Source organism: Oncorhynchus gorbuscha, linkage group LG09 (assembly GCF_021184085.1).
Source record: "Oncorhynchus gorbuscha isolate QuinsamMale2020 ecotype Even-year linkage group LG09, OgorEven_v1.0, whole genome shotgun sequence".
Lineage (NCBI taxonomy): Eukaryota > Metazoa > Chordata > Actinopteri > Salmoniformes > Salmonidae > Oncorhynchus > Oncorhynchus gorbuscha.
The window spans coordinates 43,095,903-43,112,577 of NC_060181.1; the positions used below are offsets into that span (position 1 = coordinate 43,095,903).

Here is a 16,675-nt window from a genome sequence, read left to right on the forward strand (position 1 = left end):
AAATGGCCCTCCCTCAGTCTGGTAGTGGACACAGATCAATTGAGGGATTAAGGGTGGGGCTTGACACAGTTGCCACATCAAAGGGATTCGAATAACTGCATACGGTGGCCATTGTTGAGTCTGAAAAGCCGTATTTATATGTATTTATATTAGCTTCAAAGCGACGCAATGGCAGCATTGAGCATATTGAGGCTGGCCTTCACTCCTTTTGAAATACACCGTTTTGGGCTCAGGGCCACTGCTAGGCAATTTGGTAACAAAATAGATAGCTATTCACTGAATAAAGCCCCAATGTTACTTTAATTAGAATACTTATTCGTCTTTGTTCGTAGTGCCATTCAAACTACAGATAGGATCGTAATAATGAATTGAATTACAAAGCAGAGTCACGACAAACTCTAATAAACAGTAACATAATTCAAAATAAATCCCGTATCAATTTAAAGTCTTTCTCTGTGTATTGGGATGGTGATGTATGCCAATGTCCATTAAAGGTTACTGTAACTCTCACTCCCCTAGAGGGGTGTGGCAGACCAGACACTCTCTCCCTCTGATAAGTTTGTAACTTTGTTCATTAGTGCTGGCCTGTCTCCTTCTGCAGCTGGCTGTCTGTGGTGACACGGTCTCTGCCAAACCCCTCTCTCTCCCACTCTCCCCCTCTCTCTCTCTCTGCACGTCTCCAAGCTGCTCTGTGAAATAATTTACCGCACGCCGCGCTCCTCCGTATGATTGAAGCGTAATTAGAGCGCGGAGACGGTGCGAGCCAATGACGGGGCACGGGATTGGGAGCTAGTCAGATGGTCCTTCTCACTCGCGCTGGTTTTGCCCTTCAAAAGTATCACTTTGGGAAAGGGAGGGTCGAGAGGCGCGCTGCCGCTATAAGGTGAGGCGATGCTTCAGCGCGAGGCGTCTATGCAACGCATGCACGTAGAGAGATAAAGAGAGAGGAATATACATGTGTAGGGGAACATAGGGAGGCTTCGCAGCCTCCCATACACTGAGTGATACTGTCATACTGTCACGAGGGGGAGAAACGTATAGTATAAACTAAAGGAGGAATGGGTTGATAAGGATACAAGAATATGCAACTATATGGTGTATTCAAAGAGCGGCTGTGACAGGCGGACACATACGGAGCGGAGGAACTAGAAAACGTCTCTACTAGGCTACACCATAATCTCTATGACACCCCCAGTCTCGATGGCGCCACACACCGGGAAATGTGCTTATTACGACTATCTTCTGGATGACACCATTATGCTTTATGAAAAATAACACAAACTGCAGAGAGAGAGACGGGTGCTGAACCGGCACCTGTATCCTTTAGTCCAGCCAATTATCCTTTCTTTCTGAATAGATTCCCACTGCCTGAGAAGAAGCCAAAGTTGACCTCAGCCTGTGGTGCAGGACTGCTATGCTAAGCTAACCTAGCTATTCTCAGCCACACCAACAACGGCGTCAACCATCCGTTTGATTGGAGTCCAGAGGTCACCCCTTGGTATCGTTTAATTGTAAAAGGGGCGTCAGTGCAGGAACTGTGTCAAAGAAATCACCCATAAAAGGATAATAGGGTAATAATGAAAACCATACCACCCTGACTGCCCAGACCACCCACAGGGAGCTTCCTCGCTGTTTGTATGAATATAAATGCAATATTGAAATTTCCCCTGAGAGATAGGAATGTCAATCTCCTTTATTCTACGTTTATTGGGCTGTTGCCCTGACCGAAGCCCAAACCTTACCGTAACAACTCCATGGGCCCTTAAATGTCCAAACGGCAAACAGAGACAGCTGCCTGATGGGCCAGATATTTCCCCCTCACTCTAATGTGGACAGAAAGTGAAGGGCGAGCAGAGACAGAGAGGGTGAACAGCCCGAAAGTTAGAGAGGGTAAAACTCAACCTAAAGCCGAGTCTCTACTTTTATCCAATGTATAAAAAATAAAGAAAACTATTTCAAATGTTGCTAAATAAGACAGATTTGAGACGGTCGGTCACATATGACATGTCAATAACAACCCCGATAACACCCTCCACATCCAAATGAACCTGAGGCTCTCATTTTGAGCTTTTAAAAAAAAGTTGTTATTTTCTCCCGCGTTCCGATTTGCCTCTGCTATTACTGGAGAATAAACATGGTAATGTCTGTTAGCTCAGGAGGCAGTGATTTGAGATTGAATACAAGGTGAATCTAAATATGTATGTCAAGGGAGTGTGACGTGTAAATATCCGTGTGATGTTGGGGACACTATGGCTAATCTGGGCTGGTTCAGGTAGCTTGGCGAGAGAGAGAAAGGGAGAGCTTTGTTTTCATCTCGGCAAGTACAAGACAAACAAAGACAAAGGTAGGGAGATCATTTCCATAAAGACTGGGTTGTTGTCTGAGAGCTAGCAGCTGTCAGGTGGAATTGCTTCTCCGACACAACCACCGCAATCGAGGGCGCTCACCCCATAATTCAGTGTGATTGGCTCAAGGGGAAAATGGCAGCCTGTGGAGAGTTGAGGAGGAGAGCTCTTTGACAGGAATGCATCTTCGATGGGAGAAGCGGACCGATTACTTGTTATCATTCTGTCTCTTTTAATGTCAGTCTTCGCACGGTGAGAGAAAGCATTCCACGCGCAGTGACATGGAGAATGAAGTCTTCAGCTAGGACCCCCCCCCCCCACCGATGAACACACACACACACACTCGCCCAAGCTGCTGCTTTGTAGGTGACTGACAGCGAGGGAGGCACAAGGAAGTGTCCTTCAGGTACCTCAATTATGGTTCTCAACCTCCCTCATGCTGTCACAGTCCCCAAGGGGGAGGAGGAAATAAAAGGAAGCCAATGTTTCACATTTCCTTGGTATTACCAATTCAGAGGGGGGGGGGGGGGCATCCAGACAAAAAGGAGAAGGAAGAAGAAATAAAGAGCCATTTCTCCACCTTTCTCTTACCTTCTTCTCTTCCCTCCCTCGCAGCCGTGTTTAAAATAAGGCACCTCAATAAAAGCCTTTTAATGGCACCGCGGCGGGAAAAGAAGGCGCAACTTGATTACTCCGACGGTTTTATTTAACGAGCTCAAAGCCTCTGGCTCTGACTCGCAATTCCGTTTATTACTTTGTTGCTGGAGATCTACGTGACAAAAATGGAGCCTCGGGGCGTGGAGAATGAAGAGAATGAGCCCCAGCACGACCGTGTTCAGTCATCGGGGGTGGCAGCCATCGCCACAATGATTTACACCTGCAGGATGTGATGGTAATGCTCACCTGGGTTCCTGTTTGATGCCTCTGGCGGCAAACCAACCAGTGTTTCAATGTCACAGCTACAGACTGCCACGTTAATTGCGGGTGGGACTAAATTGCCCTTGTTGAATGTATGGCTGGCAAACACATGGTAAGACGGGAGTGTGAGTGGCTGCGTGTTTGTGTGAGAGAGACACGAAGGGAAAGAGATGGAGCGAGACAGAGAGACAGCGAGCAGGTAGAGGAGAGACTAAGTAAACAGAGATACAGAGAGTCCATAAAACTAAACGACTTAATGTCTCTCAGACGTGGGATAAAAAGACAGCAGTAGAGAATGCCTGACCTTAATTCATGTGGCCGGAAATATTCAAGAGTACGTTCACACACACACACAAACACTGTAAAAAGGCCAGCTGTTTTATATTGGGACAAAAGCCAACTCCTGGGAATGTTGACTGACGACAGAAAGCAATACAAAGAAAGGTTTTTAATGAAATATGGAAAAAGCATACACCCTAATCTGTATTCTGTGTGTGTGGCCTCCTATATTAGAGGAAGGACAGACACGTTGTGAAGAGAGGAAATGGGTAAATTGTGCATTTGAGGATATAATTTCCCCTCTAGCTGCTACTCCCATTATATTCCATCACAATAATGGGGGTATCATCTTCATCATAATTTCTAGCATCATTATCCTCACCATCATCATTATTGGAATAGTGAACAAAAATCGAAGTCTCTCTCTCTCTCTCATCTTCCTCCTCATCACCACCACCACAGTTCCAATCAGCACCAATGCCAGCAGCATCAGTACACGTTAAACGTCTGATTAATGTTCAATTAAGCCTCTAGTTACCTGGCCTTATGGTATGGCCATTCACTCTCTCAGGCTGTGGAGCTCATTGGGGTCTCATGTTCCAGCTCCTCTCACCTGCTTCCACTTTCACATCAAAGAGCACATGACAGGCGGCTATGCCCACTGCAACCAGAGCACAGCCTAATTGACAGTGTCCACCACATGGCACCTGGTGATTCTCTCCCAGACCATGCAACTGTAAAAGCCCATATTCAGTAATGAGCGAGCTGACCTTGTATAAGCAATAAGGCCCTAGGTGTGGTATATGGCCAATATACCACGGCTTCGGGCCGTTCTTACGCACGATGCCTGGATACAGCCCTTAGCCATGGTGTATTGGCCATATACCACAAACCCCTGAGGTGCCATATTGCTATTATAAACTGGTTACCAATGTAATTAGACACGTAATTATACATGTTTTGTCATACCAAAGGTATACTGTCTGATATACCACAGCTTTCAGCCAATCAGCATTCAGGGCTCGAACCACCCGGTTGATAATGTAGTGTATGCAATGGGTGTAAGTCATCGAAGGACTCTGTAAAATGTGTTTATTGAGCAAAGCCATTCCACTAAGGGGGATGCCTGAGGAATGTGCTTGGCCTAGCGTAGGTGGGGGTGACGCTAAGTTGTGGACATGCTAACAGTTCCTAACCTTGGCTATTTGAGCCTGGCCTAGAATATCATATATGGTGGTGATGCTAACATGCTAACGCCTTATCTTGGCTATTTGAGTCTGGTCTATATTAGTGTAGGGTGGCGCTTAACATTCTAACAGCTCCTTAACTTGGCTATTTGAGCCTGGCCTATATTAGCGTAATATAGCAGCGATGCTAAAGTGCTAACAGTTCTTACCTTGGCCATTTGAGCCTGCACCCCGGTGGCTTTGAGAGATGACACCGCCTTCTGTGCTGCAGCCGGGCTATCAAAGTCCACAAAGCCATATCCTGAAGGGAAAGAGAGAAGAGAGAATGATGGAGAATGCAGGTGTAGTTCTTAGACGGTGAGAGGGAGTGACAGGGCTTGGTAATTGTAGCAGTAATAGATGGGTAATATGACCAGAGAGGCTGCCAGTTCTCATATCTTGTAAGCACTACGTCGCTTAATAATTAGCGCCACTGACGTTCATATGGGGATGCTTAGGAATGCTAATTAGGAGCATTCATGAACAGTTTAGCAATAACAAACCAAGCCGGTGAGCCACTTGAATGAAGGAATCTACACCGGTAATTTAAAGTCCTACAGTACAGTCTACATTATACAGTGCTACATTTTTTAAGAACATTTTTCCAACAAAACTATACAAAGAATCACAACAATGCACATATATAAAGTATATACACAAACATGCCAATCATTTCTTTAAAAAAACAACAACCTGCCTATCGATTCTTCTAATGAAAGGAATTCCCCTCAAAACAACAACACCTTCAACCCCATGATATTCGAAGTGACTGACATTGGCCATCAAGCTCCTCACACCAACAGCCCATTAGCACAGAGAGAGCCATTTTCATTTCGCAGGGTTTTTAATTTTCTCCCCGGCAAAACAGAATCTCTCAAAGGTTGACGCCGTCGTACAAGAGCCTTCGTTCATTCCCTTGTTTTTTTTCTCTTCTTCTTCAACTCTCCCACCCCCTCTGGAAATTCATCAGTGGTGAAAAGGCGGGAATGAAATCTGCAGCTGTGATTTATGAGTTATTGTGATCCCGACATTCCCGGGGATGTATCAACGGCGGGGTCGCGGCGGTGTTAATTAAAATTTGGTGCCGGATTAAAAGCAGTCAATGGTGGCCTCTGATCCACTGTTTCACAAGGAAAGTGTAATTAGAAAGGGATAATGGGGGGAGCCGGGCCGAGCTGGTGTGGCTCCCCTCTACACACTCACACACACACACGGGTGCGCACGCACACAGATGCGTGTGTCTGGACTTCCCTGCATTCGATAGAGGTAAAGGAGCGTGAAATAATGGCAAAATCATAACCTGTGGCAGAACGGAATTGAGCTCACGTCTGATTACCAACAGGGTGGTAAAATGAAGGAGAAGAACTGACAAATGTTCATTCTGAAACACTACTGTAAGAGCTGGAGGTGAAATAAGGTTGAATTAAATCATATTGCCAAAACTGATCTAGTTGTTCTACTTAGCTGAGATGCAGTTAACCGGTCTATAAATATATTATTCAAGAGGTGAATGGTGAAGTATAAAACAGAATATTTTCAGGACATCCCTTCAAAGGAATGCTCGTTGGAACAGGAAGGGGATTTGAGAGATTGTTGACCTACATTCAGCAGAGATAGGAGAGTAATTCTTCCTCAGAGTAGCGATTACCTGTATGGCACTGGAAAGTCACCGTGGTCGGCTCCATTCAGAGACCAAGGCCAAAAGGCCACGGCACTACGGCGCGACCTCAAACGATCAAATGACCCGTGAATACCAAACACAAGCCTTGACAGAGAGTGTTCAACTGAATCCAGTTGCAGGAGTCTGGAGAGGACAATGTAGGTCAAGACAAGAGAGTTCAATATGACAGACAGTGAACCGCTCAATAACTGGAGTTACAGTATGCATGTCTAACATGGTACAGTGCAGACAGTATTTTGTTGGGAAGCCGAAAGCCAAGACTGTTTGGGTTCCTGCATACATATAGTCATCCCACGAGAGTAATTTGGCCAGTACAAAACACTTGCTCTCTCATGATGCTGAGAAACAGATGAGAGCCATTGAGAGCATCCTGTCGGGCTGTATCACCGCTCTGGTATGGCAATTGCACCGCCCGCAACGGCAAGGCTCTCCAGAGGGTGGTGCGGTCTGCTCAACGCATAGATTTTTAAAATTATTATTTTTATTTTTTTACATGTTCAACTAGCTGGCTAGCTACAGTAGGTGAATACAATTTACATCTGGCCTGCTGGTAATTATGAAGCTAAATGTTTGCTAAATCTAGCTAGTTATTTTGTCTGCATTGCTATTGTTGGGCTGGAAGCAGGATAAGTGTATACAAGGCATTTTAGTACAGCTGTAGCAGTAAACAGGCCATAACAAGATACAGGACATTATTAATTCATTCATGTTTTACCCTATTTTTGTGTAATTTGTCTTTCAGCATAAACCTTCTCTCCTCCACCAGTAGAAGGAGATGATGACGGGTGATCAAGTAACATTTGACCTATTTTGTCTTTGTACTTTTAGATTATTGCTTGAACTTGTCAATGAATGTTATTGCTGGAACGCAAGGTTTTAATATCTTGTCTATTTTGTCAGGTTTCCTACTTAAATATTTAATTTTCTGGAGCCTGCTTTTGTTGTGGCCAAGGAGCTTTCACTCAGATGGAAACAATTTTCAGCTGCTGTGCAATGTTAACATCCTTCCTCCCAGAGATGTGAAAGCGTCCCCCGGACTGGACACAACCCCGGCAAACATATATTTTGGAGCAGATCAGGACTTTTGCAATGAGAAGACCACGGACATTACATATCCTGCTCCAACGGACAGGACTGAAATATGCTCCGAGGCGAGGTTTCTTTGTTCATATCTTAACATGTACCAAAGTTCTCAAAGGATCTGATGATATAGGCCTAGGTCTAGATAGTGTTTTTACCTTTATGTGTCTGTGTCCAATTAAATTGTTCCTAATTGTAGGCTACTACCTTTAGCACTTGAAGTTAACGACTTTTATTGTTGAAATCTTTTATTTATTTGCCACAGTCATATCTGTTCCATTGTGAACTCTTTAAGAGATGGGTTTAAGGCTTTAGAGGCTGTGAACAATGATAAATGGTCGTTAACAAAAAACAGCACTGTAGTTGTTCAATGTGAGATGTTATCTTTATTATACAACGATAGGCAATGTAATACTGTGAATGGCTTGCCTGATGGGCAGTGGCGATTTGAGCATGTAAATCTTGGTGGGGCAAAAATGTATGTGGGATGCATGACAGCAAAGCTACTACACAACACAACACTAAACAACACATTAACTGCACTATAACGGTGACAAATGGTGCCCACACACTGTTAGGGCATACATAAAGCTGTCCCAACAGCAGAGTTCCAACAGCAGTCCCAACACCTTACCACTGCTACACCTGGCTTTCAGCAGAGCTTTGTCTGGCAGCGAGTTCATTCAGCCTCATTTACTGCCTTTAAAAAAACATAGCTGAAATGGCTGACAATTGAGATGTACAAACTATGGCATAAGGGGACGAGAAGCGTATACGAGTCAATCCGTAATTTTTATTAAGACATCAATGAGCAAGAGCTCGATGGACGTAGTCAATATAACTATTTGTTCAGAACCTTTGAAATGTATAGCGACACAATTCAGAACATGGGCCGTTCTTACAGTGTACTCCCTGTACAACAAGTCCGAACCGTAAGATAAATAAAGGGGGCATATAAACAGACAATATTACAATATTCGATGATGACATTTCTCTAAAACAGGTTATAGGCTACATGTGCGTCACCAAGTTAGAACGAGTAGGAGGGCCGTGATGGTTGCTGATAATGGTCTCCATAGGCCTATGTAGATATTCCATTAGAAATCAGCCGTTTCCAGCTACAATAGTCATTTACAACATTAACAATGTCTACACTGTATTTCTGATCAATTTTATGTTATTTTTCATGGACAAAAAATGTGCTTTAAAAATTTAAAAAAGGACATTTCTAAGTGACCCTAAACTTTTGAACGGTAGTGTATATGTCACATTAATTAAACTCTCATTCATATATCACTTCTAAACTGATAAATAAACATAAAATATACCTTTTACAAATACTTTAGCATGTTTACTACATTTGTTTCAAGCAATAGAGCATATGCTTTGAATACTGATCTGTGGTGCAAATATGCAGTTTTGGGTTAATGTTCATATCACTTTGCTCAATTTATCACATACAAGGATTTTGTATGGCTGTTGAAATGTACAGAACATTAATCAGCTATGGCTTCCCCATATGTAACGCCCTCTTTGAGTTGTTGCTTGTGCCACTTTACTTTCTTGACTGTGTCATGGGACCTTTGCCTACGCTTGGCACAGTCAATTGAAGCAGCATCAGCTCTCACAACTCCTCTTTGATTGCTTCCGGTGTCACCAAAGTGCTGTAAAGCTACAATTTGTCTATCACATTTGATATAGCAGTGGCTCCCTCATTGAACATGGCTACTGCAATACTGGCTGCTGTGTCAATGCAACTTTTTGCCCACAAAGATAGTTTTGGGGCACCGCGACCGTATTAGAGTTCAGACATTCACTTGCATTCTGGGTTCCTCCGTGCTACATTATTTCAAAGAGGTTATCATTTGACATCCTATGATATACAGGTACCATTTTCTGTGCAATCTCTCTGTTCAAAAATGTATGACCTCCATGTTTTTTTTGTGACTGGGTGGATCTTCACCATTTTCTAGGGCTCGCTGGTACCAGAACCGATGCACGCACCTATCCCATAGTTGGAAGTGAATCCAACTCTACGTGCCATCAGACGATACATGAATGTCTATGATCTTATCCTCTTCCTTCTTCAGCAACTCTGCTATGTCTGGGTCTGTATCTGTGTATTCTCTTCTAATGAACTTTTCAGCACTCTCCATCGACTGTAGCCCTCTCTGAATCTCTGCAACTAAAGTGTGTGGGGGGGTACTTATTATGTCTGTCGACATTACAGACATAACCGCAGGACTAAATATCAGCATGTTACCCTATGTAAATATTAGCATACCAGCTTGTATTTGCTTTATGTGAAGCTAATTTCTCAGTAATCACAGTAGGCTACAGCCCTATGACACTGTAGGCCTAAGTGACAGTCTCGTTGTGTAGTTATGTTTTCCTATCACTCTGTTTTATTCACTCTGAATACATTTGCTGGAGCAAGGAAATAAATATAATTTATACACAGCAAGTCACCTGACAATAATGGGCTACTCTCCCTTTTTATTTACCTGTCACTCTCCTGTCATGTCTCAGATATGAGCTGAGACACAAGGAAGGAATCCCTGGGACATTGCTTATTTTCTTTAGAGCTGAATAACCAAGTCTAAGTTTGTGGGCTAGAAGAACCATCCTCACATTTATGTCAAATGCCACATCTCCCCTGGAGCACTCCTGCAGCCTGGAGGAAGTGTAAACTCTCCTAAATGCATCACGATCACCTTCACAGTGTGCACATTGTATCATGACAGAATGACAGAATCCCTGATTGGTGGGGTCTATGGTGATTTTCGGTCCAGTGTTCAAGTTGGTTTATTTGTGACATGTGGAATAAAAGCCACTGTCGGCTGTCTGCTGGATCGCCTCTAGCTGTCATCTTCATCTCAACAAATTTGCGTCTAGACGTGCTGCTGCCAGCTACCACCTTTCCCTCCTCTAGATACCTGTACTGCCACTGCCTCGATCGGCTGATCAAGCACATTTTTTCTTTCATTCACTGCTTTTGTCACATTGGCTAACTGAGATCGCATATTTTTATTCACATACTGTAGGTATATTATTTGAGATTTTCTCATTTTGTATTTTTTTTAAACTTTGATTCTTCGCGGGAGATATTTTCAAAAAAGGGACCGCTGATTGGCATTTTAACCAATCAGGTTGCCGGAAAGGGCTTTTAAATGCCATTAGCCAATCGGATGCCAGGAAATTACTCCTCTTTAAGCATGAAGCACTCCGTCTACAAAGGATATAGCCATGTGTGGACTAGCTAACGCTATGCTCCGGAAAACAAGCTTCCGAATGATATGATGCAACATGGAGAGTTTTAAAAATAGCTCTACATGAAACATGCTAACAAGAACAACATTTATGGTAGGTATAGTTGACGGGGTTGGGATAAAATGATACAAATCAAGCATTTATATACGTTATTGCTGATTTATTTATTTGTAAATCGTATGGAAGTTTTGTTTGCAAAATATCCCCAAAAGTGAAATCACAATTTTTGCCTGTGGTGCCTGGCCTTAATCAAATGGCAACTCGGACTATTCACATTGCATATGCTCTGAAAACACTGCTGTTCAAAGGTAAGTATGAGGTGCAGTACAGTGTTTCTAATGAGGGTGCTCTAGAATGACATCCATGGTGATGGAATGGAGGAAGGCATCGCTTTGAAGTCTGAAACATCCTGGCTGTACACAAACAAAATATCTATATCTGTCATTTAAGCCAGCTCAATTTTTATTGAGAAGATATACCATGTCTGATACACTGTGCAGATACAAAAGATATATATAATCGTAACCGGAATAAAGACAAAACATGAACTGCCATATCGCATTTCCTGGGCCTGCTCTAACTGCTGCTGTTGAGATAAAGACAGAATTGTCAGTTAGGATAGTGTAGCCTAGAAGCACTGCAGAGAGCAGCAAGAGCCCCAGGTCCCTATGGAACGCAATGCACTTTAGGCTACAACGCTAACGCTAAGCTACGTAGCTACAATATCCTGAGACCAGATAAGGGACCTATTACAACGCACGAATCAATCATGCATGCATTTCGCTATCAAATTATGTTAAACCTAATTACGTCGGGGGAAATTAGCATACTTTATCTGCATAATAGTCTGGATTGTTTGCCCCCCCCCAATTTGATATTCCCATTTTGATACAGAATTCCCATTTCTATATTCTGCTAGCTCTAATAATTCTGTGTGGTATTGCATACTACTTTATAGTAATACCATCAACGGGAATAATGGCTTAGTCACACATAGGCAGACTCATAGTTACATGTAATCTTTAACATCCATGTGAGTCATCAAAGAGAGAGAAAGAGAGAGCAGATGACACACATGCATGAATAATTACCGCTGTTACACACATGTACATGATTATCAAGAGCATTTGCATGCTGTAATAGAGGAGATACATATAACCACTTTAGACAATATCCATGCTGCTTTATACAGTATCATAGAATTACAATATTTCAAAAATGTGACATGCCAGCCCAATGGGGGCAGATTATGCTGGTTCTTACTTCACAGTAGCACTGCCGGAGTTATGGGCGGGACTTATAGGAGGCCTGTCCCGCTTTACCGTAGCAGCTTACCTATCCAAACAAAATATTTAAATATTGATAATTTATTTGACCGAGATGCGCGCCGACAAAAAGACGCATCAATCTCCGAGTGAACAAAACTGCGCCCCTCTATCTCAGTATGTGTAGATAATGTATCTGATGCTGTCTGGACCAAAAGAGTATGTAATGTCATTCTATTTCTGTCCAGACTGCATCAGACACATGAGCTAGATATATAGAGAGGGACGCTGTTTCGCTCACTTGAAAGCTTTCACCGGTGATATAGTTTCAGCAGAGAGGAAGAGGCGAAGCGAGAGGGCTCACTCTCGCCAAAATCTGTCCAGTATGCCGAATGCATTTCTATGGGAATCATATGCAGACCTAAACTTGTCGCCTGCCTTCCCGCTTTTGGGACAAAGTTGTTAGGGCAGAGATATGAGCATCTCGTCATTATATAAAAATCTCTGGTTTCAGCCTCTTGCGAATTGGAAAGGAAGGTTGGCGGGTGCACAGTGCACTGTTAAGATGCTGGATTGCCCTAAAGTAAATTGATGTTTCGCCAAAATTATTTGATTACTTCTGTCTAAATAAAATCATTAAAAATACTTCACCAGAGAGCATGACTTTGGCACAGAGGATCATTAGCTTATTTTCAAAAAATTGCTGTGGATTGTTTCAAATCACAAGTGTGTTTGGGAAGGCCGTCATTTGAGTAGTGCGTGTGGCAATAGTCTATAGTCAATAGTCTAGCTGAATGACTTGCGGGTGTCAATGAAAAGCATCTAAAATATGTGTGAAAATAATGTGTCTTGTGTCGAATTAAACATTTTGCATCAAGAAGAAGGGGAGGGTTGTGTCGAAGATATGGTGCCCAATTGGCATAACACACCACCTACACCATTAACATGCTGACCAGACCGCTCGCACGCATGTTGATTTTGTCCACCCACACCAGACACGATCAGGACACGCTGGTTGAAATACCAAAACGAACTCTGAACCAACTATATTCATTTGGGGACAGGTCGAAAAGCATGAAACATTTATGGCAATTTAGCTAGCTTGCTTGCTGTTGGCAACTGTTAGCAACTGTTTCTGGCCAGACACTAACGCAGAGGAGAGAGATGGATGTAATTGAAAGAACCAGAATTTTCCTCTGGCTTTAGATCTGTGTAGCTCAGTTGGTAGAGCATGGCGCTTGTAACACCAGGGTAGTGGGTTCGATCCCCGGGACCACCCATACGTAGAATGTATGCACGCATGACTGTAAGTCGCTTTGGATAAAAGCGTCTGCTAAATGGCATATATTATTATTATTATTATTTATATATTAGATCTAGGCGTTTTACTTAGTTGATGGTGGAAGTTATAGGCCTACTGCTGCATCTCCGAGTTCTACGCTTTCATTTCTTCAACTGCGAATGGATCGCAGTGTATGAATGTGTCCATATGGCAGAGGCTCGTGCTCTCTCCAAAGTTTAAGGTGAACTTTTAAACTTTTGTCATTCACTTCAGATTTTTAGGATTCGTCTCATCACATGACAATGGTTTTGAGAAACGAAAACGTCATTATTGAAATGAAACTGTTCCACGAAAATGTGCATATAAAAATAATCAGAACTGGCACGCAGATTGGTAGGATAAATTGCTAGGTTCCCCAAACTTGAAACTCACGAGCTGTCTTATTACACCCATTAAAAAAGAAAATGCGCACAAGCACATGCACACAGGGGGTCCCGTGAAAAAATGGGCCAGCCTATGGAAATTATATGCCCGTCCAATTGATTATGTTGCTGGGTCTGCACAGTAGGGCCGTCAAAAATTATTAGAACAAATATTTTTTCATTTTGTAGAAATGCCTTCTTGAATATGTGAACTTTCTTGTGCCTTAATTACAAACGTGTTTGGGATCTGTAAATATGAATACAAATGTTACATTAGGTGCCTGGTTTAGCCATGGAGAAAGAATTCAGCTTTACAGGGAGAAAGACAGGATCCTTCTCCCAACTAAGCTATACCGAATCGAATTTCACACATATAACAACAGATGAATTCAATTAAGTATAGTATGATGGGGATACAGGAGGAGAATGGGTGAGTTGATGAGCGAGGGTGTCACGATCGTCGTAAGAAGCGGACCAAAATGCAGCGTGGTATGTGTTCATGATGATATTTTAATTAAAGAAAGCACTGAACACTGAATACAAAACAATAAACGAATAACGACCTATAAGAAGCTATAATAAGAACTGTGCTGACACAAGCAACTAACATAGACACAACTAAATGAAACAGAAAAGGGGACCGGTGGCAGCTAGTAGGCCGACGACGACGAGCGCCGGGCGCCGCCCGAACAGGCTGTGGCACCATCTTCGGCGGGATTCGTGAGAGAGGGGAAGCAAATGATACATAATTATGTAACCACCAATTGTGTGAAGAACAACAGGACGAGCCATTCTATTGCATTGATCGATTCTAATTCTAAAATTAAAATTAAAATTGTATGTACCCTATATCAGTCCACCGAATCAAAGCAGTCTTAACAGTCTACTCTGGCCTACTTGGATTAGGCTACACAGTGAGTGATTGTGCATGCTGAACGGCTTTCAATATCTGGGAAAATATCCACATCAGGCAGCAGGTGAGCGAGTGTCGGAGAATGTGGGTGATGAGGCTTGTAGAACCTTGCGTTGGCAAGGGGAGAAATGACACCAAGGCCACTCGAAAACGGTGCTGAAGAACGAGACACAATAAAGAAGGCCGGAGACTATTACGCACGACATCCAAACAAAAAGGTACTGATGGCAAAGTGTGAAAGTTACGAACATTGTGTCAACTTGTAAGGACAAGGGATAACAGCTAAATTACATTTTCTTTCCCTTTATTTAACTAGGCAAGTCAGTTAAGAACAAATTCTCAACTGATGCGATTGCGTGAAGACCCACATAAGCAGGAGCTGACAATCGTTTGATATTTTTGACTGCTGTCATAGTACAGTAGATGGTATAGAGTACAGTATATACATATAAGATGAGTAATGTACACGTGCAGAGGAACATGTAAGATATATGTAGCCAAGGCCTATGGGATACATGCAATGCACACATACATGCATGCATAGGTTATTCACAAACAAACCACAACCGTTGAGCACGCCAACAGATCACAGACGCACAGGATGTCAGTGACACTCGGCGAATGTCCCAAATGGCACCCTATTCCATATAGTGCACTACTTTTGTCCAGAGTCCTGATAAAAAGTGGTGCACTATATAGGGAATAGGGTTCCATTTGGGAGGAAGACAGGATGTCACGTTTGAATATCCTACAAAAAAGCTAAACTAACTGGGTGAAGGTAACAGAGGAGGGAGGGGCAACTTCCGTTGGACCTCGGTCACACACACAGACACGATCATTTCAGGCTTTTGTCCCTCTTCATACAATAAAAAATATATTTTAAAAAATAATGAGCGAGCTTAGACACCAGTATTATCAGCTAGATAGGCGACGCAGGCAACCTTAAGGGACTGGTAGCCTTGGACTTCCACGGTGTAACTTTCTGTTCATAGTTACCTCCCACTCAAAGCCTGAGACTTACTGATGAGCTGGCTGGCCGACTTGATAAGGTTACTGTAGGTTATGTGGGAAGCAGAGGCTTAAGCAATGACATTTGTTTCTTTAAAATCAAGCTACTGGCTGCTAATGGGCAAATATTTGTTTATAGTGAGAGATAAATGAATGTACACATTATACAGAGAACTCTGATACAGAATATTCAAGAACTGTGTGAAGACCAATTTGTAAGTCGCTCTGGATAAGAGCGTCTGCTAAATGACTTAAATGTAAATGTAAATGTAATGTAGGGTATGTAAACATTATATTAAGTGTCATTGTTTAAAGTGGCTAATGATACATGTTTTCCATCCATTTTTCCATTATTAAAGTGGCTGGAGTTGAGTCAGTATGTTGGCAGCAGCCACTCAATGTTATTGGGGGTTGTTTAACAGTCTGATGGCCTTCTCCTGAGGTTGAAAAGGCGCTGCTGCGCCTTCTTCACCACGCTGTCTGCGTGGGTGGACCAATTCAGGTTGTCCGTGAAGTGTATGCCGAGGAACTTAAAACTTACTACCCTCTACACTACTATCCCGTCGATGTGGATAGCGGGGTGCTCCCTCTGCTGTTTCCTGAAGTCCACGATCACGCACCCTTGATCCCGCTGTTGAGGATCAGCGGGGTGGAGATGTTACCTCCCCTCACCACCTGGGGGCGGCCCGTCAGGAAGTCCAGTACCCAGTTGTACAGGGCGGGGTCGAGACCCAGGGTCTCGAGCTTGATGACGAGTTTGGAGGGTACTATGGTGTTAAATGCTGAGCTGTAGTCGATGAACAGCATTCTCACATAGATATTCCTCTTGTCCAGATGGGTTAGGGCCGTGTGCAGTGTGGTTGCGATTGCGTCGTCTGTGGACCTATTGGGGCGGTAAGCAAATTGGAGTGTGTCTAGGGTGTCAGGTAGGGTGGAGGTGATATGGTACTTGACTAGTCTCTCAAAGCACTTCATGATGACGGAAG

At 43.1% G+C, this 16,675-nt stretch overlaps 1 protein-coding gene across 4 annotated transcripts in view; it reads right to left on the reverse strand.

Annotated features, from left to right (window-relative positions):
- LOC124043663 (RNA-binding motif, single-stranded-interacting protein 3-like) overlaps positions 1–16,675 on the reverse strand; it is a 335,167-nt gene that overhangs the window by 122,413 nt on the left and 196,079 nt on the right. For all 4 annotated transcript variants that reach the window (XM_046362469.1, XM_046362468.1, XM_046362470.1 and 1 more), the window contains one exon: positions 4,939–5,030. In XM_046362469.1, coding sequence (XP_046218425.1) covers positions 4,939–5,030 — 92 coding nt within the window. The remainder of the gene's footprint in view (positions 1–4,938; positions 5,031–16,675) is intronic.